Here is a 24,998-nt window from a genome sequence, read left to right on the forward strand (position 1 = left end):
TTGGCCCATATTGTGGAGAGCTACGTGAGAGAGGTGAGTGTGATGAGGCGCCAAGGTCAACTCGACTGGGCTGCAGGTGCCCAAACACTGGACCAAGCGTGATTCTGGGTGTGTCTGTAAGGGCGTTTCCAGATGAGATTGACATTTGAGTCAGCAGACTGAATAAAGCAGATTGCCCTTCCTAATATTCGTGGGTCTTCCTTGATCCGTTAAAGGTCTGAATAAAATAAAAAGTGAGTAAGGGGGCAGTCCTCCTACATGGCTGCGTGCAATTTGGGACGTCGTTTTTTTTTTCCTGCCTTTGGACTTGAACTGAAACATTGACTCTTGCCAGGTCTCAAGTGTGTTGGCATTCAGGCTGGCACTGCCCCTTCAGCTCTCCCGGGTCTCCAGCTCTCACTGACTCAAGATCTCAGGACTTTTCCACCTTCCTAATCACACAAGCCTATTCCTCATTACACACACACACACACACACTTATCCTATTGATCTGCTTCTCTGGAGACTAATATATGGGAAAAATATCCAAGTGTCTCTCTTCAGAGCTCTCCCAGTTGCCTTCTGAGGACAATTTTACTGCACCTGGGTTCTCAATGTGTTGTCAGGCTAATAGGTTTAAACTGTGAAATTAGGGAAGCGAGAAGGGAAAGACGGGTTTACCAAAGCAGCGGCATGAAGCTTCGCTTAAAGAAAAGAGTCAATTAACACACCTATGATTTAATAATAAAAAATATATAAAAAAAGAGAAAAGAGTCAATTAAACAGCAAAAGGAAGAAGATGAAAAGAGAGGGACCGAATTTTGGAGAGCAGTTAGCAAAAGGAGATGAGGAGGCATGTGTAGTGGGTGCGTGACAGAGAAAGCTGGGCGAAAGGAACTGGGGGCATTTTGCTGTGAGCTGTGGGGAAAGAATGGGCTTTGCGATTCACCCTGTGCCCAGGAAGCTCCAGTGAACACCAGCACTGCTGTGTGAAGTCAGATTTGTGCTCCTTTGAGATGAACCTCCAAGTGGAGAGAGGCCTTACGGGAGAGCCAAAAGACCCAGTTTTATTTGACTTATTCACAATAGCCCTTCAGAAAAAAATAAAAATATAAATAGGAAGGAAAACAAACGACTCACGAAAACTCCCTGGGAAGAGCACTGTGTAGTCCAGATGACATTCAGCTGCATAACACGAACCCCATCCACACTGGCTTAGTTAAATAGGAGGTTCCATTCTCTCCCGTATCAGTAAGTTGAGGTGGATAGCTTGGGCACGCGAAGCAGCTCGAAGAACTCTCAACCCAGTCCTGCTCTCTGCCCAGCCTGCTCTTCCCCTCCACGGTGACAAGATGGGGGTTGCCTGTGGGTCACTGTGTCCGTCTGTCCAGGCAGGAGGAGGAAAGGGCAAAAGGGTGTTCAGCTGAGTCTGTCCCTTACATCAGGAAATCATAGCTTTCTCCAAAGTCCCATCCAACCTGCATACATCTCGCTGGCTATAAGAAAAGCCTGAGAAATCTAATATGTTTTCTAGTGTTATGGTCTGAATGTGCGTGTCATATGCTGAAATCCTAAAGCCAAAGACTGTGCTACACATATTAGAAGCTCCATCTTTGGGAGGGGATTAGATCAAGGGGAAGAGACCTCATCAACAGGCATAGTCCCCTTATAAAAGAGATCCAAAGAGACTCCTCATCCTTTCTGCCCTGTGAGGTTACAGCAGAAAGATGTCAATCTAACAAGGGAGCACCCACCAGACTGGCACTGTCAGTGCCTTAATATGGGACTTCATAGCCTTCAGAACTATGAGAAATAAATTTCTCTTATTTATGAGCACCCAGCCTAAGATATTTTGTTACAGCAACCTGAATAGACTGGACTAAGACATCTGGGTTCTGTTAGTGAGGGAAAGGGGGTAGCTGGATATTGGACATACAAGCGGTTGAGTGCCCCACATGTTAAGTACTTATTTGGAAGAAATTTCTTATCCCAGTGCAGTGGCTCCCTCCTGTAATCCCAGCACTTTGGCAGGAGGATCATTTGAGGCCAGGAGTTTCAGAACAACATGAACAACATAGCAAGACCCCATCTCTACAAACAAATAGGAAAAGTAGCCGGGTGTGGTGTGTGCATCTGTAGTCCCAGACTTCCCTACTTGGGAGGCTGTAGCAGGAGGATCACGTGAACCCAAGAGTTTGAGGTTGCAGTGAGCTATGATGTTACTGCACTCTAGCTCAGGTGCCAGAGGGAGACCCTGTCAAGAAGGAAAGAAAGAAAAGAAAGGAGGATAGAAATGTCTTGTTTGGGGTAGAAATGTCTTCATTAGTCAATTTACATAGAAACTAAGACCTTGAGGGGACCTGAAGAAGGACAGACTGTCCTGCATAAGAAGAGGAGAGGAAATTGTTTTTTTGTTTTTTGTTTTTTTCTTGAGACAGAGTTTCACTATGTCACCCTTCAGAAGAGTGCCGTGATGTCACAGCTCACAGCAACCTCAAACTTTTGGGCTTAAGCGACTCTTGACTCAGCCTCCCAAGTAGCTGGGACTATAAGTGCTGGCCATAACATCTGGCTATTTTTTTTTTTTGTAGTTGTCATTGTTTGGCAGGTCCAGGCCAGGTTTGAACCCACCAACCCCAGTGTATGTGGCCAGCGCCCTAGCCGCTGAGCTTCAGGCACTGAGCCAGGAGAGAAAATTCTTAACTGCTGTGAAAACACAGGGAGAGAATGAGGGGAAAAGAGAAGGGCCCAGAAGACCTTAGACAGAGTGCACATGATGACTCCCCACTTTGATTCTCTCCAAACCTCCAGTAATAAGGCACTCCTCCTCCTGCCCCCAACCCCCAAAATACAAAACTCTTGATGTTTGTAGTTTTTTAATGGAAACCAGGGAGGGTATGGAATTCCTGTTTGGGGAGCACGGAGACAGAGAGAATCAGAAAGCAAGCCTCCCAGGAATCCTTGGAAAAGTCTGTGAAAGTACCTTTCTCAACCACACACACCAAGCACCAAGAAGAAAACCTTTCATATGCCAGTATTCACAATGTTTTAACATTATACCATTGTACCAAGTCTCACCAGAACTCAGATCCAAAGTTTGAACATATTGCAATGAATCTGTATTTATTTTCACTATTTCCAGCAAAATCCTGAGTCAGAATGAAGGTGTATTGGTGACTACTTGCTACACTGTGTGTGTGAAGAGGTGAGTGGCATTTGAGCACTTCTTTTATTTGCCTACCATGCTCTTCCTTGCTGGACACATGGGTGATCCTCCATCAATACTTACCCCAACACAAATATCCTAGTATTTTCATTCTACTGTGACAAACTGTCACATTAATCTCACACACACACACACACACACACACACATTATCTTGCAGTTTTCTTTTTTTTTTTTTATTGTTGGGGATTCATTGAGGGTACAATAAGCCAGTTACACTGATTACAATTGTTAGGTAAAGTCCCTCTTGCAATCATGTCTTGCCCCCATAAAGTGTGACACACACTAAGGCCCCACCCCCCTCCCTCCATCCCTCTTTCTGCTTCCCCCCCATGACCTTAATTGTCATTAATTGTCCTCATATCAAGATTGAGTACATAGGATTCATGCTTCTCCATTCTTGTGATGCTTTACTAAGAATAATGTCTTCCACTTCCATCCAGGTTAATACGAAGGATGTAAAGTCTCCATTTTTTTTAATGGCTGAATAGTATTCCATGGTATACATATACCACAGCTTGTTAATCCATTCCTGGCTTGGTGGGCATTTAGGCTGTTTCCACATTTTGGAAACAGTCTAGTACAAGTGTCCTTATGATAAAAGGATTTCTTTCCTTCTGGGTAGATGCCCAGTAATGGGATTGCAGGATCGAATGGGAGGTCTAGGTTGAGTGCTTTGAGGTTTCTCCATACTTCCTTCCAGAAAGGTTGTACTAGTTTGCAGTCCCACCAGCAATGTAAAAGTGTTCCCTTCTCTCCACATCCACGCCAGCATCTGCAGTTTTGAGATTTTTGTGATGTGGGCCATTCTCACTGGGGTTAGATGATATCTCAGGGATGTTTTGATTTGCATTTCTCTAATATATAGAGATGATGAACATTTTTTCATGTGTTTGTTAGCCATTCGTCTGTCGTCTTTAGAGAAAGTTCTATTCATGTCTCTTGCCCATTGATATAAGGGATTGTTGGCTTTTTTCATGTGGATTAATTTGAGTTCTCTATAGATCCTGGTTATCAAGCTTTTGTCTGATTGAAAATATGCAAATATCCTTTCCCATTGTGTGGGTTGTCTCTTTGCTTTGGTTATTGGCTCCTTAGCTGTACAGAAGCTTTTCAGTTTAATGAAGTCCCATTTGTTTATTTTTGTTGTTGTTGCAATTGCAATGGCAGTCTTCTTCATGAAGTCTTCCCCCAGGCCAATATCTTCCAGTGTTTTTCCTATGCTTTCTTTGAGGATTTTTATTGTTTCATGCCTTAAATTTAAGTCCTTTATCCATCTTGAATCAATTTTTGTGAGTGGGGAAAGGTGTGGGTCCAGTTTCAGTCTTTTACATGTAGACATCCAGTTCTCCCAACACCATTTATTGAATAGGGAGTTTTTCCCCCAAGGTAAGTTCTTGTTTGGTTTATCGAAGATTAGGTGGTTGTAAGATGTTAGTTTCATTTCTTGGTGTTCAATTCGATTCCAAGTGTCTATGTCTCTGTTTTTGTGCCAGCACCATGCTGTCTTGAGCACTATGGCTTTGTAGTACAGACTAAAATCTGGTATGCTGATGCCCCCAGCTTTATTTTTGTTACTAAGAACTGCCTTAGCTATACGGGGTTTTTTCTGGTTCCATACAAAATGCAGAATCATTTTTTCCAAATCTTGAAAGTACGATGTAGGTACTTTGATAGGAATGGCATTGAATAGGTAGATTGCTTTGGGAAGTATAGACATTTTAACAATGTTGATTTTTCCCATCCATGAGCATGGTATGTTCTTCCATTTGTTAATATCCTCTGCTATTTCCTTTCTGAGGAGTTCATAGTTTTCTTTATAGAGGTCCTTCACCTCCTTCGTTAGGTATATTCCTAGGTATTTCATTTTCTTTGAAACTATGGTGAAGGGAGTTGTGTCCTTAATTAGCTTCTCATCTTGACTGTTATTGGTATACACAAAGGCTACTGACTTGTGGACATTGATTTTATATCCTGAAACATTACTGTATTTTTTGATGACTTCTAGGAGTCTTGTGATTGAGTCTTTGGGGTTCTCTAAGTATAAGATCATGTCGTCAGCAAAGAGGGAGAGTTTGACCTCCTCTGCTCCCATGTGGATTCCCTTTATTTCCTTGTCTGGCCTAATTGTATTGGCTAGCACTTCCAGCACTACGTTGAATAGTAAAGGTGACAGAGGACAACCTTGTCTGGTTCCAGTTGTAAGAGGAAAAGCTTTCAGTTTTACTCCATTCAGTAAAATATTGGCTGTGGGTTTGTCATAGATAGCTTCAATCAGTTTTAGAAATGTGCCACCTATGCCTATACTCTTCAGAGTTCTAATTAGAAAAGGATGCTGGATTTTATCAAATGCTTTTTCTGCATCTATTGAGAGGATCATGTGATCTTTATTTTTGCCTCTGTTAATATGGTGGATAATGTTTATGGACTTGCGTATGTTAAACCAGCCTTGCATCCCTGGGATGAAGCCTACTTGATCATGATGAATGACTTTTTTGATGATAAGCTGTAATCTATTGGCTAGGATTTTGTTGAGAATTTTCGCGTCTATGTTCATGAGTGAGATTGGTCTGAAATTCTCCGTTTTGTTTGGGTCTTTTCCTGGTTTTGGTATCAGGGTGATGTTTGCTTCATAGAATGTGTTGGGGAAGATTCCTTCTTCCTCAATTTTTTGGAATAATTTCTGCAGTACAGGAATAAGCTCTTCCTTGAAGGTTTGATAGAATTCTGGAGTGAAGCCATCTGGACCAGGGCATTTTTTGGTCGGAAGCTTTTTTATTGTTTCTTTGATCTCAGTGCTTGAAATTGGTCTGTTCAGGAGCTCTATTTCTTCCTGGCTGAGTCTAGGGAGAGGATGTGATTCCAAATATTGATCCATTTCTTTCACATTGTGAAATTTCTGGGCATAGAGTTTCTGGTAGTATTCAGAGATGATCTCTTGTATCTCTGTGGGATCAGTTGTTATATCCCCTTTATCATTTCTGATTGAGGTTACTAGAGATTTTACTTTTCTATTTCTCGTTAGTCTGGCCAATGGTTTATCTATTTTATTTATTTTTTCAAAAAACCAACTCCTTTTCTGAATGATTCTTTTGTTTTCAATTTCATTGATCTCTGATTTGATTTTGGATATTTCTTTTCTTCTACTGAGTTTAGGCTTAGATTGTTCTTCTTTTTCCAATTCCATAAGATCTCTTGGGAGATTGTTGATGGTCTCTCTTTCTGTTTTTCAAATGTAGGCATCTAAAGCGATGAATTTTCCTCTCAAAACTGCTTTTGCAGTACCCCACAGGTTTTGGTAGCTTGGTCTTCATTGTTGTTATGCTCAAGGAAGTTAATGATTTCCTGTTTTATTTCTTCCTTCACCCATCTGTTATTCAACAGAAGATTGTTTAGTTTCCATGCCTTTGGGTGGGGTCGAGCATTTTTGTTAGAGTTGAGTTCCACCTTTAGTGCCTTATGGTCTGAGAAGATACAAGGTAAAATTTCAATTCTTTTGATTCTGTTGATATTTGTTTTGTGTCCCAGGATATGATCAATTTTGGAGAATGTTCCATGGGGTGATGAGAAGAATGTATATTCTTTATCTTTGGGATGGAGTGTTCTATATGCGTCTATCAAGCACAGTTGTTCTAGGGTCTCATTTAAGTCTCTTATATCCTTGTTTAATTTCTGTTTAGAGGATCTGTCCAGCTCTGTAAGAGGTGTGTTAAGGTCCCCTGTTATTATGGTATTATCAGATATCATATTGCTCAGACTGAGTAAGGTCTGTTTCAAGAATCTGGGAGCATTTAAATTGGGTGCATAGATATTTAGAATTGAAATGTCTTCTTGTTGTATTTTTCCCTTGACCAATATAAAGTGACCATCTTTGTCTTTTTTGACTTTAGTTGCTTTAAATCCACATGTATCTGAAAATAAGATTGCAACTCCTCTTTTCTTCTGAATTCCATTTGCCTGAAAAATTGTCTTCCAACCCTTGACTCGGAGCTTTAATTTGTCTTTTGAAGCCAGGTGTGTTTCTTGCAGACAGCAAATGGATGGCTTGTGTTTTTTAATCCAGTCAACCAATCTATGTCTCTTCAGTGGGGAATTCAAGCCATTAACATTTATTGAGATAATTGGTAAGTGTGGTAGTATTCTATTCGTCTTATTTGGTGAGAGTCCATTGCTTAGTTTTATCTTTTGCATCAGTGTGGAGGTTTGGTTCTGTCCTTTAATTTCTGAGTTCTTACTTTGCTGCTCATCCATTGTGGTGGTCAGTGTGCAGAAGAGGTTGAAGTATTTCCTGTAGAGCTGGTCTTGTTGTGGCGAATTTCCTCAATGTTTGTATATCCGTAAATGATTTGATTTCTCCATCAATTTTGAAGCTTAGCTTAGCAGGGTACAGAATTCTGGGCTGGAAATTGTTCTGTTTAAGTAGATTAAAGGTAGATGACCATTGTCTTCTTGCTTGGAAAGTTTCATTAGAGAAGTCTGCGGTCACTCTGATGGATTTGCCCCTGTAGGTCAACTGGCGCTTACTCCTGGCAGCTTGCAGAATCTTTTCTTTTGTCTTGACTTTGGACAGGTTCATCACAATGTGTCTTGGAGAAGCCCGGTTAGAGTTGAGGCGACCTGGGGTCCGATAGCCCTCTGAAAGCAGTGTGTCAGAATCTTTGGTGATGTTTGGGAAATTTTCTTTTATAATATTCTCTAGTATGGCTTCCATTCCTCTGGGGCATTCTTCTTCCCCTTCTGGAATTCCTATAACTCGTATGTTGGAACGCTTCATAAAGTCCCATAATTCTGACAGTGAACGTTCTGCTTTCTCTCTCTTCTTTTCTGCCTCTTTTACTATCTGAGTTATCTCAAGAACTTTGTCTTCTACCTCTGAAATTCTTTCTTCTGCATGGTCTAACCTGTTGCTGATACTTTCCATTGCATCTTTAAGTTCCCTGATTGACTGTTTCATTTCCTTCAGCTCTGCTATATCCTTTTTATATTCTTCATATCGTTCATCTCTGATTTGATTCTGTTTTTGGATTTCCTTTTGGTTATTTTCCACTTTATTAGCAGTTTCCTTCATTGTTTCCATCATTTCTTTCATTGTTTCAACATGTGTATTCTAAATTCCCTTTCTGTCATTCCTAACATTTCTGTATAGGTGGAATCCTCTGCAGTAGCTACCTCATGGTCCCTTGGCGGGGTTGTTCTGGACTGGTTCTTCATGTTGCCAGTAGTTTTCTGCTGATTCTTCCTCATGAGTGATTTCTTTTATCTGTTTCCTTGCCCTAATTTTCCTTTCACTTCCTCTTGCTCTTTAAGTTCTCGTGCCTGTGGACTAAGGGTTACAGGACCAGAAGGGTGAGAAGGTTTAAGAGCAAAAAAGGGATGAAAGAAAGGAGGACCGAGTGATAAGGAAAAAAAAAGAAAAATAGAGAAAGGAGAGGGGGTGGGTAAAAGGAATATTGACAAAAAGAAGAGAGGCATAGAAAGAGGGAGACAGAGCAATATAGGTGTACAGTAGGGTACTTTGATACAACCTTAAAAAAAAAAACACCTTCTGGGGGTGCCCAGTTGTGTGGTTCCCTTGAGGTCAGCAGCTCTTTGCTAACCTTATCAGACACAGTACCCCACCTCCACCAAGTAGAGAGGAAAGACAAAAATGCTATAAATCAAACCAAAACAAGCAAACAGAAAACTTTACGGGATAAAATTGGCTGGAAAAAGCAAATAATAGTGGTAGAAACACTAACAAAAATGAAGTTCTAATTATTGAAATAGGCAGCAATGGGAAATTATAATTAAACTAGAAAAATTGAGAAAGAAAAAGGATCTGTATGGAAAAGGTTGAACTTAAAAAACAAAACAACAATCCACAACATCAAAATGAACAAAAAAAGCAACCAAACCAAAAAAATAAATAAATAAATAAAAAACACAACCAAAAACAAAGCAGTGTGTATATGTGATTGAATATTGTCTGGGCAACACGTGGTCTTCTGGGGTATGAGATGTTAATCACAGTTCTGATACGACTGGAGGCTGCTAGTTTCTCAAACCCCAGCAGGTAGACACCCTAAATCTCTCTTCAGCCCACTTAAAAGGCACTTTGAACTTGTTCACTTACTGAGCGGAAGCTTTCTCAGGGAAGTGCTTGTCGCTGGAATCACTGGTGAAGTGGCTATCCACTTACCCTGTGTGTCAAAACTGGTCTCCCTCTGCCCCAGAGGGTTAGGGCTGCAAGGCGGCTCAGACCCCGCCCTTAGGCTACTTGGTCGCTGGGTTACCAGCTCCCACCCAATTCCAGCTCTGCGACCCTGAGGGCGGAGCTTGCCGGGGCAGATCGCTCACAATGGCTGCCTGTGACCCAGAGCCAAACACTATTAGCTCCGTCTGGCTCAGCGGCTCAGACTGGGGCCCTAGACAAAGGCCAAAGTTCTCCACACTCCCGCTCAGGCTCTCCCCAAGGCAGTTCAGCTGAGTGCCAAGTCCAAACACACCAAAACAGTTCACAGGAAAGGCCTTTCTGGTTTGCAGTCTCGCTGCTACTGAACTTACAGTTGCGGGCGGGTTTAGACGGATTGAACACACACGACCACTTGCCGGTTTTCCAGTGTTTTAGTCCTCCTCTTGGGGTCCAGAAGTCTCTCGCTGACTCCCTGTATCCTCTCAGGGGTGATGGTAGGCAGATCCCACCAGCCAGAGATGCCTGGAGTCGTATATCCCCAGACTCACGGTGCCCAGATGCAAGGAAGCTGTTACTCGGCTGCCATCTTGCTCCGCCTCCCGTCCTCAAACTTTTTAAACAGGGGGCCAATTCACTGTCCCTCAGACTGTTGGAGGGCCGGACTATAGTTTAAAAAAAAAAACTATGAACAAATTCCTATGAACACTGCACATATCTTATTTTGAAGTAAAAAACAAAACGGGAACAAATGCAATTCATACCGCTTCCTGTGGCCCATGGGCCACAGTTTGAGGACGCCTGTTCTTACACATCTTGGGCCCCCGGTGCAATGTTGAATATGGGTAGTGATGATGGGCATACTTGTCTTATTTCTGATTTTAAAGGGGCTACTTCTACTGTTTCCTCAGTTAAGTTGATGTTTGCACTAGATGTTTGATATTTTCATCAGTATAAAGATACTGTCTTCCATTTTTATATTCCAAATGTTTATTTTTAATTATGATGCTTTTTCTGTAAGCTTTGAGATGATCAAATGGATTTTCTCCTTTAGTATATAAATGTGGTCTATTTTGCTTGTGGATATTCTAATATTAAACCATCTTTGCATATCTGGTATAAACCCAATTTGATCACTGTGTATTGTCCTTTTATACACTGTTGAATTCAATTTACTAACATTTTGTGTAGGATTATTGTATAGTCAGTGGTTCTCGACCTTCCTAATGCCACAACCCTTTAATACAGTTCCTCATTTTGTGGTGACCAACGAAAGTAATTTTATGGTTGGTGTCATCATAACATGAGGAACTGTATTAAAGGATGGTGGCTGGTTCAGCACCTGTGGCTCAAGCATCTAAGGCGCCAGCCACATACACCTGAGCTGGCGGGTTCGAATCCAGCCCAGGCCCACCAAACAACAATGACAGCTACAACCAAAAAAAAATAGCTGGGTGTTGTGGTAGTCCCCCCTACTGGGGAGGCGGAGGCATGAGAATCGCTGAAGCCTAGGAGTTGGAGATTGCTGTGAGCTGTGATGCCATAGCACTCTACCCAGGGTGACAGCTTGAGGCTCTGTCTCAAGAAAAAAAAAAAAAAAAGGGTCGTGGCATCAGGAAGGTTGAGAACCACTGGTATAGGTGAATGGGCCTGTAATTTTTCTTTCTTACAATGTGTTCTTGGTTTTGTTTTGAAGGTTACACTGTCTTTGTAGAACAAATTGGGCAGTACTCTCTCTTTTTCCATTATATGAAATAATTTGCATATTTCATCTGTTTTTTAAAAATTTTATAGAAATTTTCTCTAAAACTACCAGTATTTTCTCTGTGGGAAGATGTTTTTAATTGATAAATAAAACAAGATATATACGAAAGCTATGTTAACTAGTGTGATGAAAATGTGTCAAACGATCTATGAACCAAGTGTATGGTACCCCATGATCATACTACTGTACACAGCTATGATTTAATAAAAATAAAAAAAAAACAAGATATATTTACAGTGTATAACTTATAATGTTTTGACATATGTATGCATCGTGGAATGGCTATCACAAACTAATTAACATGTCCATTACTTCACATTCAGCTAGGGTTTGAATGTAGGTGCCTCTCCCACATTCATACATTGAAACTTCAACCTCAAGGTGATGGGATGAAGAGGCAGGGCTTTGGGGAATTCGTTAAGTTATGAGTAATCCACCCTCGTGAATGAGATTTAATGCCCTTATAAAAGAGGTTTCAGAGAGCTGCCTGGTCCTTCCATATCTTCTGTTAGGTGAGGACACAACATTCTTCCCTTTTGACCTTTTAGTATAGAAATACAAGCAAGAAGGCAGCACTGTGGAAACTTCTCAGACATGGAATCTGACAGACCCTTGATCGTGGACTTTCCAGCCTCCAGAACTGTGAGAAACAAGTGTCTGTTATTTATTATGTAAATGACCCAGTCTATGGGATTGTGTTTTAGCAGCAGGAACAGACTAAAACACATTTTCGTAATACATACTCATACAAAACGTATTATCTTAGCAATTTTCAAGTATATAATACATTATTATTAAATAGTCATCCTGTTGTGCAACAAATCTCTCAAATTCATTCCTCCTGTCTGACTGAAATTTTGAACCCTTTGACCAACATCTTTCTAGTCCCAGCCCTCGGTAGGCACCCATCTCTCTGTGTCTATGAGTTTGGCTTTTTTAGGTTCCACATTAAATGATATACGGTATTGGACTTTCTGTGCCCGCCTTATTTTACTGATTATATAAGTGAACCCCCAGGTTCATCCAAGTTGTCATAAATGACAAAAGTTCCTTCTTTTTTAAGTCTGAATAATATTCCATGTGTGTGTAGGAATATGTTTTCTTTATTCATTCATTATCAGTAGACACGTAACTTGATTGTATATCTTAATTATTATGAATTATGCTGCAATGTATACAGGAGTGTGGATACCTGATTTCATTTTCATTTTCTTTGGATATATACCCAAGTAGTGGGATTGCTGGATCATATGGTAGTTCTATTTTTAATTTTTTGAGGAACATTCACGTAATTTTCCATAATGACTGTACTAATTTACATTCTCACCAACAATGTCCAAGGGTTACCTTATCTCCATATCATCACCAACAATTATCTTTTGTCTTTGTGATGATAACCATTCATAGATGTGAAGTGCTATCTCATTATAGTTTTAATTTGAATTTTCCTGATGATTTCTCATATTGAGCATTTTTTCATATGCCTTTTAGCCATTTGTGTGTCCTTTTTTTTGAGACAGAGTCTCACTTTGTTGCCCTTGATAAATGCCATGGCGTCACAGCTCAGCAACCTCAAGCTCCTGGGCTTGGGCGATTCTCTTGCCTCAGCCTCCTGAGTAGCTGAGACCACAAGTGCTCACCACAATGCCCAGCTATTTTTTTTGTTGCAGTTTGGCCGGGGCCGGGTTTGAACCCTCCAACCTTGGTATATGGGGCCAGCATCCTACTCACTGAGCCACAGGCGCCACCCCCTGTGTGTCTTTTTTTGAGAAATGTCTATTCAGATCCTTTACCTATTTTTTAATTGGATTGTTTGTTTCCATAGGACAATTTTAACCATTATTTCAATTCAATTACTGCAATAGTTTAAGAAAATACAGGTTTTTCATGTTTTCTAGTAAATTACTTTGTTTCTAGGGTTTTTCCCTTTTTACCTAAATTTGCAAAATCATTGGCATAGAGCTGTTGATAGTGTTCATTTATTTTTTAATCTCTATCTTAGTCATGTTCCCCCTTTTGTTCATAAAGTTCATTATACCATCTTCCTTCTCTTGATAAATCTTGTCAGTGGTTTGTGTATATTGTTAGTTGTTTCAAAACATTAACTTTTTTCTTTGTTGACCTTTATTGAAAATTTGCTTTCTATTTCACTTTTATCAAATTTTTCTATTTTCTTTGGGTGTACTGTGTTCTTCTTTCACTAATACCATGAAATGGGCCTTTATCTGGTTAATTTTAAGCTCCTGCTAAATTTCCTAAAAGCATAAATTTTCTTGCATTCCATAGGTCTTGTACAGTTGTAATTATTATTTACTTCTAAGTGTTACGATGTTTCTACTTTTTAAGATAACTATGAGTTATTCAGGAAAGACATTTGTAGATTTTTAAATGTGCAGAGCTTTAAATTTTTTGTGTTTTTATAACTAACTTCTAACCTAATTGCCTTGTGATCAGAGATTATAATGTATATGATAGTTAGTCTTTGAATATAGTGAGTTTTTTAATGATCTAGTGCATAAATAATTTTTGGAAATACTACAAAAGTGTTTGATAAATATGTTAATTATGTATCACCTAACTGTTGGATAGAGAACTTAATATTTATGCATTTAAATGTGTAAATTTTGTTGTTCAGTGTTTCTGTATCTTTATTACCTTTTGTCTGCTTGCTTTAACAACAGCTAAGAGCAATTGTTTTAAGTTTCCCACAATAATCATGTATTTATTTATTTTCTTTCTATAGAATTGTTTAATATATTTTGAGATTATACCACAATCATACATAAAATTATTATACATTCATCATGTGATAATACTCTCTAACCCTAAAAATGTTCTTTATATTCAAGTCTATTTTATCTGATAGTGATATAGTCACAATAATTTGCTGTTGGTTTTGCCCATTTTACCTTTTTTCAATCATTTGCTTTTAAATTTTGGTGTCTCTATTTTATTTTTTTTTATTTTATGAAGTTTTTTTTTTTTATTTTGTTATGTTTTTTGAGACAAAGTCTGTCTTCCAGGCTAGCGTACAATGAAATTATCAAAGCTCACTAGAACCTCAAACTCCTAGGTTCAAGCACTTCTCCTGCCTCAGCCTTCTCAGTACCTGGGACTGACTACAGGTGCACACCACCATGCCTGGCCAATTTTTTCTATTTTTTCTTTAGACAGAGATCCCACTCTTGCTCAGGCTGGTCTCGAATACCTGGCCTCAAGCGATCCTTCCGCCTCAGCCTCTCAAAGTACCAGCCTTATAGGAGTGAGCCACCATGCCCAGCCTTGGTGTCTTTATTTTGTATGTGTTCCTTATAAACAGTATGTCTGGATTTTTTGCAACACAATCTATTTTTTTTTTTTTTTGGTTGAAGTTTTTGGCCGGGGCTGGGTTTGAACCCAGCACCTCCGGCATATGGGGCCGGCGCCCTACTTGTTGAGCCACAGGTGCCGCCCCAACACAATCAATTTTTGTCTTTAAGCTATTATCGATATGTTTGACCCTGTTTTTACTATCTGAATTTTTTATTTTAGACTTTTCCTTTCTTCTTTTAGCCTTTTTTTTTTAAATTAATCCATACACTCATTCCTTCGAAATTTAGTATACTTACATGTCTGTTACCTCTCTTACAGCCAATCCTCATCACATTAATATTATCTTGACTTGATAATTCTGGCTCATGACAGTTTCTTTTCTTAATTTGATCTTAGTTATATTTTAAAGATAACAAACTTTACCAAAATAGTTAATCACTTTTGTTACATATATCATTGCAACATGTCCTGGATTGGTTTTTATTGTGTTTTTGTGTGTGGAAAACTTTCTGAGGCCCTAAGAATGTTTTTATTATGTTCTTTATTTGAAAAGACAATTTGTTCTAAGTTCTTCAATACTTTTAAAGTATTTCTACTTTCACCTTTCTCTTTAAAAAAAAATAATGTCAGGTGGCACCTGTGGCTCAGCGAGTAGGGCGCCGGCCCCATATGCCGAGGGTGGTGGGTTCGAACCCAGACCCGGCCAAACTGCAACAAAAAAATAGCCGGGCGTTGTGGCGGGCGCCTGTAGTCCCAGCTGCTCGGGAGGCTGAGGCAAGAGAATCATGTAAGCCCAAGAGCTGGAGGTTGCTGTGAGCCGTGTGACGCCACAGCACTCTACCGAGGGCAGTACAGTGAGACTCTGTCTCTACAAAAAAAAAAAAAAAAATAGTGTCTTGTTCATGAAATCTCTCAGGTAATTAAAGTACTCTTTCATATTCTCTTCTAAAAGTTTTAGAGCTTTTATTTGTATGACACTTTAACTTCAAGTCTCTTTTTCGGAATGGTGAAGATTAGGGATAAAGTTTTAATTTTTCTATATAAATAGTTGGCTCAAAACCATTATTAAATAGCTCATCTTTTCTTCCACCATTATCTCATACTCCTATATCACATGTCAAATGTTCATATTTGTGTGGTTTTGCTCTGTTAAATACATTTTTCTTTGTCCATCTTTGCTGCATTTTACACAGTCTTGGTTAAGTCTTCACAATCAAGCCTGAATAATTGGGTAGGATTTTTGCTTACAGTGTTCTTCAAAATTATCTTGCTATTCTTAGACTTTTGTTTTTTCTTAAGAATTTTTAGAATGAACTCATCACATTCTCCATTTCTCTTCCCACATCTGCCCCTACCAATACCAAAACAAGCAAAAACCCATCAGTATTTTAACTGGAATTGCACTGAATTTATACATTAATTTGGAATAATGATCAGTTTTATATCCTCAGTCATTGTCTTCAAGAACATGATACGCATTTCCATTTATTTATTTAGGTCATTGACTATGAGATGTCCAATTTTAAATCAAAAGTGTACTTTATCATATCTCAGACAAGAGACAGTATGATTAAATAAAGTACATCCCTAAATTATCGACACAGTTTTGATATCTGAACCGTAGCTGTTTTATGCCAACAGAAAATTTGCCAGGAGAGCAAGTGGCAATAAACTCGTAAAAGGCGTTTTCCACAGCTTGTTGAGAATTGAATGTTTTTCCTTGCAAGAAGTGGTCCAAAGCCTGGAAGAAGTGGTAGTCAGTTTTTGCAAGGTCTGGTGAATATGATGGATGATAGAGAATGTCCAAGTCCAGCTTCTGTAGTTTGAACAGCGTTGTTTGATGACATTGTCTTGCAAGAGGATTGACCTGTCTCTAGTGACCAATCTTGGCTGCTTAATTGCAAGCATCCTCATCATTTCATCCACTTGGTTGCAGTGGGTATTTGCTGTAATCGATGGACCAGGATTCATGAGGCTGTAATAAATAATACCAATGCTGGACTGCCAGACAGACACCATTAGCTTTTTGGATGAATATTCAGTTTTGGACTGTGTTTTGGCACCTCATCTTTACGCAACTATTGTGGTTGCAATTGTCAAAACGAATCCATTTGCATTACACATAACAATGCCGAGTTGAAACATTTGCCTTTATGTCATAACAACAAAGAAAGGCAAGCTTTGAAATGATTTCTCTTCTGACATAAATTTAATTCATGTGGAACCCATCTATCCAGCTTCTTTGTCTTGCTAATTTGTTTCATATGGTCCAATATTGTTGGAATAGTAACATCAAACCTTGCTGCTAATTCACATGCAGGTTGAGAAGGATTCGCTTCCAATGCAGCTTTCAGCTCATCACTTTAGTCTCAGGTCATCCACATGGCTCACTCTCAAGATGATAGTACCCGGAACAGAACTTCTCAAAGCAATGGACATACCATGCATTCATCAGCCACTTCTGTCCCAAACACTTCATTGATAGTTCTAGCTATCTGTCCTGCATTGGTTCCATGGTGGAACTCACATTCAAAACTAATATGAATTTTTGGCTTATCCATAGTTTCACAAAAAAGCTCTAAAAATTTTTTTGAAAGATAATCACAAGCCAAAACATGCATTTGAAAGGCTGAGGATATACCTCCACAATAAAAATAAAAAAAGAAGTGTCAAAGTGAAATGTCAAAGATACCAACTGTCAGACTTAGTACTTAAAGAAATTGGATATTTCATACTCAATAATCTTATAGATGCTCATTAATATTTTTCAATAAGGCTTTATAGTTTTCTTCATAAAAATCACCTATCTTTTATTGGATTTATTCTTAGACACCTTATACTTGTGTTACTGTCGTCAATGATATTTTATATTTAAATTACTGTACATTCTAATCATTTGCTGGGGTTTAGAAATGTAATTTATCCTTGAACTTTAATCTTATACCAGCCATCTTGCTGAATTATAAAATTATTATAATGTTATAATTGTTTTTCTGCAGATTTTCTTGGGTTATCTATTTAGATGATCATATTTGTGCAAATATTGAAACTTTTCTTCTTTTTGTTCTAAGTTTTCTTTCTCTTATCTAACTGCATTAGCTAGAATCTTCAGTATAATTTTAAATGGATGCAATAAAAGCAAGTATACTGGGCGGCGCCTGTGGCTCAAGAAGTAGGGCGCCGGTCCCATATGCTGGAGGTGGTGGGTTCAAACCCAGCCCCCGGCAAAAAAAAACACACACAAAAAAGCAAGTGTACTTGTTTCATTCTTATTTAAAAGTGAATGCTACTTGTTCTTATTCATATAGGAGAGTTAAGTATGAAAAGCAATTGGAGATGGAATGTAGAATTAGGAAAGGCTGGGAAGGTAGTAGGAAGTGGGGAATAAAGTGGAGATGGTTAATGGGTGCAAAAATATAGTTAGTTGGATAGAAATAGCCCAACAAAGTGACTGTAAGTTAGGGTGTACTTTAAAACAACTAAAAGAGGGGCAGTGTCTGTGGCTCAGTGAGTAGGGCGCTAGCCCCATATACCAGAGGTGGCAGGTTCAAAGCCAGCCCTGGCCAAAAACTGAAAAAAAAAAAAAAAAAAAAAAATTAACAACTAAAAAAATGGAATTGGAATTTTCCTAACACAAAGAAGTGATAAATGCCTGAAGTAATGGATACTCCAATCACCCTGATTTGATCAATCAAATTGTATGCTTGTATTAAAACATCACATATGCCGTATAAAGATGTACAACTATTATGTATCATAATAATTAAAAATAAAATAATATAAATAATACTTATGGTTGGCCCTAAATCTGCTATTAAATTACGTAATGTCTTTTGGAGGTATTTAAGCAACAATTATTAAGAACTTTGATGAAGCATGTGTCAATTACCTTTAACATCAGCTTAAATAGAAAATTTCATATTTCAATAAAGAAACATACAGAAAGTAGTAAAAACAAACAAACAAAAAAGTGGATTCTATTAATAGTCAACATTAAATGCAATGTTTGCTAAAGGTTTTGATAGTTACCCTTTTTCCAGTTAAGGAAGATTTTTTTTTTTTTTCTATTTCTAATTTACTGAGAGTTTTTATTACGAACTGAAATTGAACGTTATTGAATATTTTTTGTATCCATTGAAATAATCATGTTCATTTTCTCATTTAATATTATGAAAAGGTAAATTATATTAGTTGTACAAATTTTCTAATTTTCTTTTTTTTTTTTTGTTTTTTGGCAGGGGCTAGGTTTGAACCTGCCACCTCCGGCATATGGGACCGGCGCCCTACTCCTTGAGCAACAGGCGCCACCCAATATTTGCAAGTCAAAGCAGAAACTGCTCTTTTGCTGCCTTATAACTTTCTTTTTTTTTTTTTTTGTAGAGACAGTCTCACTGTTGCGCGTTCGGTAGAGTGCCGTGGCGTCACACGGCTCACAGCAACCTCTAATCGCTTACGCGATACTCTTGCCTTAGCCTCCAGAGCAGCTGGGACTACAGGCTCCCGCCACAACGCCCGGCTATTTTTTGGTTGCAGTTTGGCTGGGGCTGGGTTTGAACCCACCACCCTCGGCATATGGGGTCGGCGCCCTACTGAGCCACAGGCGCCGCCCAGTTTTCTAATTTTCAACCACCTTTCGTTCATGAGAGTAACCCAACTTGTCACGTTATCTATGATAATCTATACAAATTAGACTATTATTATCTTTTTTCACAGTGTTCATGATATTCTCCTCTGGTTAAACTTGTAATGTTAGGTGGGGAATACAGGTGGACATTAAATTCGTGTGCAATTTACTATGTTAAACTATTTTAAATTGCACACGAACTTCATGTCCACCCTGTCGTTCTTTGCAAAGTGTTTGTAGGCCAGGCCTGATGGCTCACACCTGTGATCCTAACACTCTGGGAGGCTGAGGCTAGTGGATTGCTTGAGCTCATGACTTGGAGACCAGCCTGGGCAAGAGCAAGACCCCATCTCTAAAAATAGCTGGGCATTTTGGCAGCGCCAGTAGTCCCAGCTACTTGGGAGGCTGAGGTAAGAAGAGCAGAAGACCCTAAGAGTTTGAGGTTGCTGTGAGCTGTGATGCAATGGCACTCACTCGCCAAGGGTGACAAAGTGAGACTGTCTCAAAAAAAATTTTTTTTAATAAATTAGTAAATAAATAAAACTGTAAAACATTGAGCAAAAAATAAGAAAACAGTTTTACAAAATAAAGTGTTGAAGAGTTTGTATGAATTTGGAGTTATCTGTTCCTTGAATGCTCGGAAATACACTCTGAAAAGGTACCTGGGTCTTTGGGTACCTGAGTAGAGAAAGGAGAGGGGAAGAGATTGTTGACCACTGATTCAATTTCTGGAATATTATTTCTTAAGCACTCTTCAGGCTTTCTATTACTTCCTGTATTTGTATTGGCAAGTGATATGATCCTAAGAAATTGTCTATTTCATCTACATTTTCAAATTTATTGGCATAAACTCATTCATCGTTTTATCATCTTTTTAATTTCTGCGGAATGTGCACTGTGTATCTTTTTTCATTACTAACATTGTTTAGTTATTCATTTTTCTCTTTTTCCTTGTCATCAGTCTCACCAGAGGTTTGTCTATTTTGTTAGTCTTTCCGAGGAACCAACTTGTGGCTTTGCTGATCTTCCCTGTTTTATCTTTATTTTTTCTATTTCATTAATGTCTGCTTTTTATCTTCATTTCTTTCCTTTTATTTTCTTTGGATTTATCCTGCTGATTGTTTGCTATCTTAAGCTGAATGCTTAGCTCATTAATTTTCAACTTTCCCTTTTTTCTAATCTAAACATTCAAAAATAGAAATTTCCCTTTGGTTTCGCAATATTTCATGAATTTTGGTTTAGTATTTTAATGGGTAGTTCCAAGTACTTAAAAATGTCCATTTTGACTATATTCCTATTCATAAAATATTTAGTGAAATCCTTTAAGATTTCCAAATATATGAGCATTATATGGTTTCAGTTTTAACTTTTCATTGAAGACTAATACACATATATAGATGACACATCTATAGATATATAGATAGATAGATACCATCTTGGTGAGTCTTCACAGACTAAACAAAACTACGTCACCAACACCAGGACCAAGAAGCAGAACTTTGCCAACACTCCAGAAGCCCCCCGTTTGCTTTCTTCCTGTCACTATCCTGACTTCTAACCACATAGATCTTCCTGCTTTTATATTTAATATGAATGGAATTACAGAATATGTAAGGTGTTCTGTCTGGCTTCTTTTGTTCAGTCTTTGTGAGACTTACCCATATTGTTGGATGTAACTATAGCTTTGTTAATTATCTTTACTAAATGTACTACAATTTATTTATCCATTCTATTGTTAAAGGACATTTGTGTAGTTTCCAGTTTGGGCTACTGTAAACAGTGCTGCTGTGAACATTCTAGTACCTATTTTTTTGCTAGGCATCTGCATCCATTTTCATTAGTGGAAAGAGGTTGCTGGATCATTGGTTGTATGTATATTGAGCTTTAGTTGAACACTTTTCCAAAGTGATTAAACCAATGTATACTCACACCAACAGGGCTGGGGTTTTTTGTAGTCGACTTCTAACTTAAGTGCATTATGCTCAGCAAATATGATCAATATATTACTGACTTTTTGAAATTTGTTGAGACTTGCTAAATGTTCTATTTTCCACAACCTTCCGTTTGTGCTTAAGAATCTCTTTTCCACCCACCTCTTTAATTTCTGGTTTTATCCTTCATGCTTTTCTTTTGCACAGGTAAGCAGATTCACGTATATTTTCTTCTATTTCTTTTTCTTATATGAATGCCTGCCACCATATTTGTATTTTAAAGATGTTCTGTTTTTATAAGCTCCTTTCCTTTTTTCATGGCTTTTGCTATTGGTTTTCCCCTGCCTTTGGACTGGGACTTATAACATTTGCACTCCTGGCTCTCAGGCCTTTGGATTTGGACTGGAAGTATATCACCAGCTCTCTGGGTCTCCAGCTCACAGATGGCAGATTATGGGACTTCTTACCATCTATAATCACGTGACCCAATTCCTTACAATAATTTCTTTACATAAATAGATATATAGATTACAGTTATAGGAGATAATGTATCTGGTTATGGTTATAAGAGATAATGTCTCTGGAGAACCCTGAATAACACAGATTAGGCATAAAATTGGGCACTATTATTGTTTTTAGTCAATGTTAGTTTCAGTGAAACAATGTTCATTCATCCTTCTTAATTGTATAACTTATTTATATTACTGTCTATTGATCTGCTCTGTATAAACGTGGTCTGTTGGATTATTGATATTTTCTTTATCAATTTTTAAGGGCTTTTTCTATACTAAGAAAATTAGCCATTGTTAGCTCTTTCCAAACCTGCTCCCCCACCAAGTGATCTATTTTTCTTCTGACTTCGTTTATGGTATCTTTTATACTATCAGCTATTTTAAACTAATATGTAGTTAGACAAATCCAACAATATTTTCCATTTTCTATTCCAACTCATAAAACATTCTTTCATGCTTTTGTCCCACACTTTTATGATTTGATTTTTATGTTAAAATAGTGAATCCATTTAGAATTTCTTTTGGTATAAAGAGTGAAATTCTTATTTAGGTTTATTTTTTCCAAACGACTAGCCAGTTGACTTAAGTCATCCAATCACTCATTTATCAAGTAAGTCATCATTCCTCCTATTTATTTAATGCTCCCTTTTTCATACACTAACTACTTATTTGGGCCAGTTTCTAGATACTCTCCTTTGCTCCATTGATCAGTTCCTACAGTAGTATTAATGGTATGAATTGGTACAATTTTAAATGTTTTAAATATCTATTAGGACAAGATTTTCTCCTCTGCTACCTATTAATCTTGTTTTTCATAATTAAGCTAGATAAATATATCATATTTTAACTGCTGTAGCAACTTTAGAATCAATCTATATAGTTTTAAAAATAGGTATTAAACATTGTATTGTAATTCATTGTTTAAGTGTCTCTCTTTCATTACTAAATTATAAACTCCCTGACATCAGAGACTGAGTCTATCTTGTTCGCCATTGCCAGAATTCAACATGAAGTGTATCCATGTGAATTTCCATCTCAGAGTCTGTTTCCCAAGCAATCTAACCTAAAACAGAGAGGATTAGTTGGATTGCCTATCCTCAGGCAATACTTCATAAACATTATTTTATCTAACAGATATTTGATAAGTTTTACCAAGAGAGAGTTTCGGGTTATATTCCCTGACAAGTACATGAAGTTTTCTTTTTCCAGTAAAACTCCTATCCATGGGCTTAGGAAAGCTGGGTACCAAAGGAGTTATTAATGCTGGATAAAATGTGTCCTAACTACCACCTTTGCACATTTTCTGAATATGTATTATATAAAATGCACTTTTCTGGGTTCAATTTCCATACATTGTTTCATTTAATAATTATGAGAGATAGATATGATTTCCATTATCATAGATAAGAGAATGAATTGTATAGACTGGAAGTTTGTGGCCCCCACCACACACACCAAAATTCATATGTTGAAACCTAATCCCTAATACGTTGGGGATGAGGTGGTGAGGCTTTGGGGAAGTGATTAGTTATGAGGGTAGATCCCTCATGAATGAGACCAGTGACCTTACAAAAGGACCCCAGAAAGCTCCTTTCCCACTTCTGCCATCAACACATAGCAAGATGGCTGTCTGTGAACAAGAATGAACCAGACACTACATCTGCTGGCGCCTTGATCTTAGACATCCCAGCCTCTAGTACTATGAGAGAGAACATTTCTGTTGTTTATGAGCTACTGAGTTTATGATATTTTGTTTTAGCAGCCCAAATGGCCTAAGACATAAAGGTTCTGAGATCTTCTCATAGATAATCACATGACTAATCAGTAATAAAACTTGGCTGTTTGATTTGCTAAGACCATGCTGTTTGCCTTATTGTAAATCACATCTTGAAAACTCAAGCATCTGATATGGTTCTTAAATGTTAGATAGTGCTGTGGTTCAAATGTTTGTCCCCTCCTAAACTCATGTTGAAACTTAACCCCCAGTATAACAGTATGAAGAAGTGGAGCTTTTAAAAAGTGATTGGGTCATGAGGGTTCTACCCTCAAAAATGAGGTTATCATGGGAGTCAGTTGGTGATCACAAGAATTGATCTATCGGGTGGCACCTGTGGCTCAAGGAGTAGGGTGCCGGTCCCATATGCCGGAAGTGGCGGGTTCAAACCTAGCCCCAGCCAAAAACCACACAAAAAAAAAAAATTGATCTATCACAAAAGCCAGCTTTGCCCTCAGTGTGCCCCATTGGGCCTTTTGCCGGGTGATGACACAGCATGAAACCCTCACCAGAAGCTGGCCTGATCCATTCTTCTGGCCTGATACATTCTTCTGATCACCCCATGGAACATTCTCCAAAATTGATCATATCCTGGGACACAAAACAAATATCAACAGAATCCAAAGTATTGAAATTTTACCTTGTATCTTCTCAGACCATAAGGCACTAAAGGTGGAACTCAATTCTAACAAAAATGCTCGACCCCACACAAAGGCATGGAAATTAAACAATCTTCTGTTGAATAACAGATGGGTGCAGGAAGAAATGAAACAGGAAATCATTAACTTCCTTGAGCATAACAACAATGAAGACACAAGCTACCAAAACCTGTGGGATACTGCAAAAGCAGTTTTGAGAGGAAAATTCATCACTTCAGATGCCTACATTCGAAAAACAGAAAGAGAGAACATCAACAATCTCACAAGCCATCTTATGGAATTGGAAAAAGAAGAACAATCTAAGCCTAAACTCAGTAGAAGAAAATCAGTAAAAGAAATATCCAAAATCAAACCAGAGATCAAAGAAATTGAAAACAAAAGAATCATTCAGAAAATTAATGAAACAAGGAGTTGGTTTTTTGAAAAAATAAATAAAATAGATAAACCATTGGCCAGACTAACGAGGAATAGAAAAGTAAAATCTCTAGTAACCTCAATCAGAAATGATAAAGGGGATATAACAACTGATCCCACAGAGATACAAGAGATCATCTCTGAATACTACCAGAAACTCTATGCCCAGAAATTTGACAATGTGAAGGAAATGGATCAATATTGGAATCACACCCTCTCCCTAGACTCAGCCAGGAAGAAATAGACCTCCTGAACAGACCAATTTCAAGCACTGAGATCAAAGAAACAATAAAAAAGCTTCCAACCAAAAAATGCCCTGGTCCAGATGGCTTCACTCCAGAATTCTATCAAACCTTCAAGGAAGAGCTTATTCCTGTACTGCAGAAATTATTCCAAAAAATTGAGGAAGAAGGAATCTTCCCCAACACATTCTATGAAGCAAACATCACCCTGATACCAAAACCAGGAAAAGACCCAAACAAAAAGGAGAATTTCAGACCAATCTCACTCATGAATATAGATGCAAAAATTCTCAACAAAATCCTAGCCAATAGATTACAGCTTATCATCAAAAAAGTCATTCATCATGATCAAGTAGGCTTCATCCCAGGGATGCAAGGCTGGTTTAACATAC

General features: G+C 38.2%; 1 protein-coding gene across 1 annotated transcript in view; it reads right to left on the reverse strand.

Moving 5' to 3' along the window:
- Positions 1–1,198: 1,198 nt before the first annotated feature.
- LOC128594807 (uncharacterized) overlaps positions 1,199–24,998 on the reverse strand; it is an 85,825-nt gene continuing 62,025 nt past the window's right edge. Inside the window, exon 4 of the mRNA XM_053603661.1 lies at positions 1,199–1,362. Coding sequence (XP_053459636.1) covers positions 1,199–1,362 — 164 coding nt within the window. The remainder of the gene's footprint in view (positions 1,363–24,998) is intronic.

This window comes from Nycticebus coucang, chromosome 9 (assembly GCF_027406575.1).
Source record: "Nycticebus coucang isolate mNycCou1 chromosome 9, mNycCou1.pri, whole genome shotgun sequence".
Lineage (NCBI taxonomy): Eukaryota > Metazoa > Chordata > Mammalia > Primates > Lorisidae > Nycticebus > Nycticebus coucang.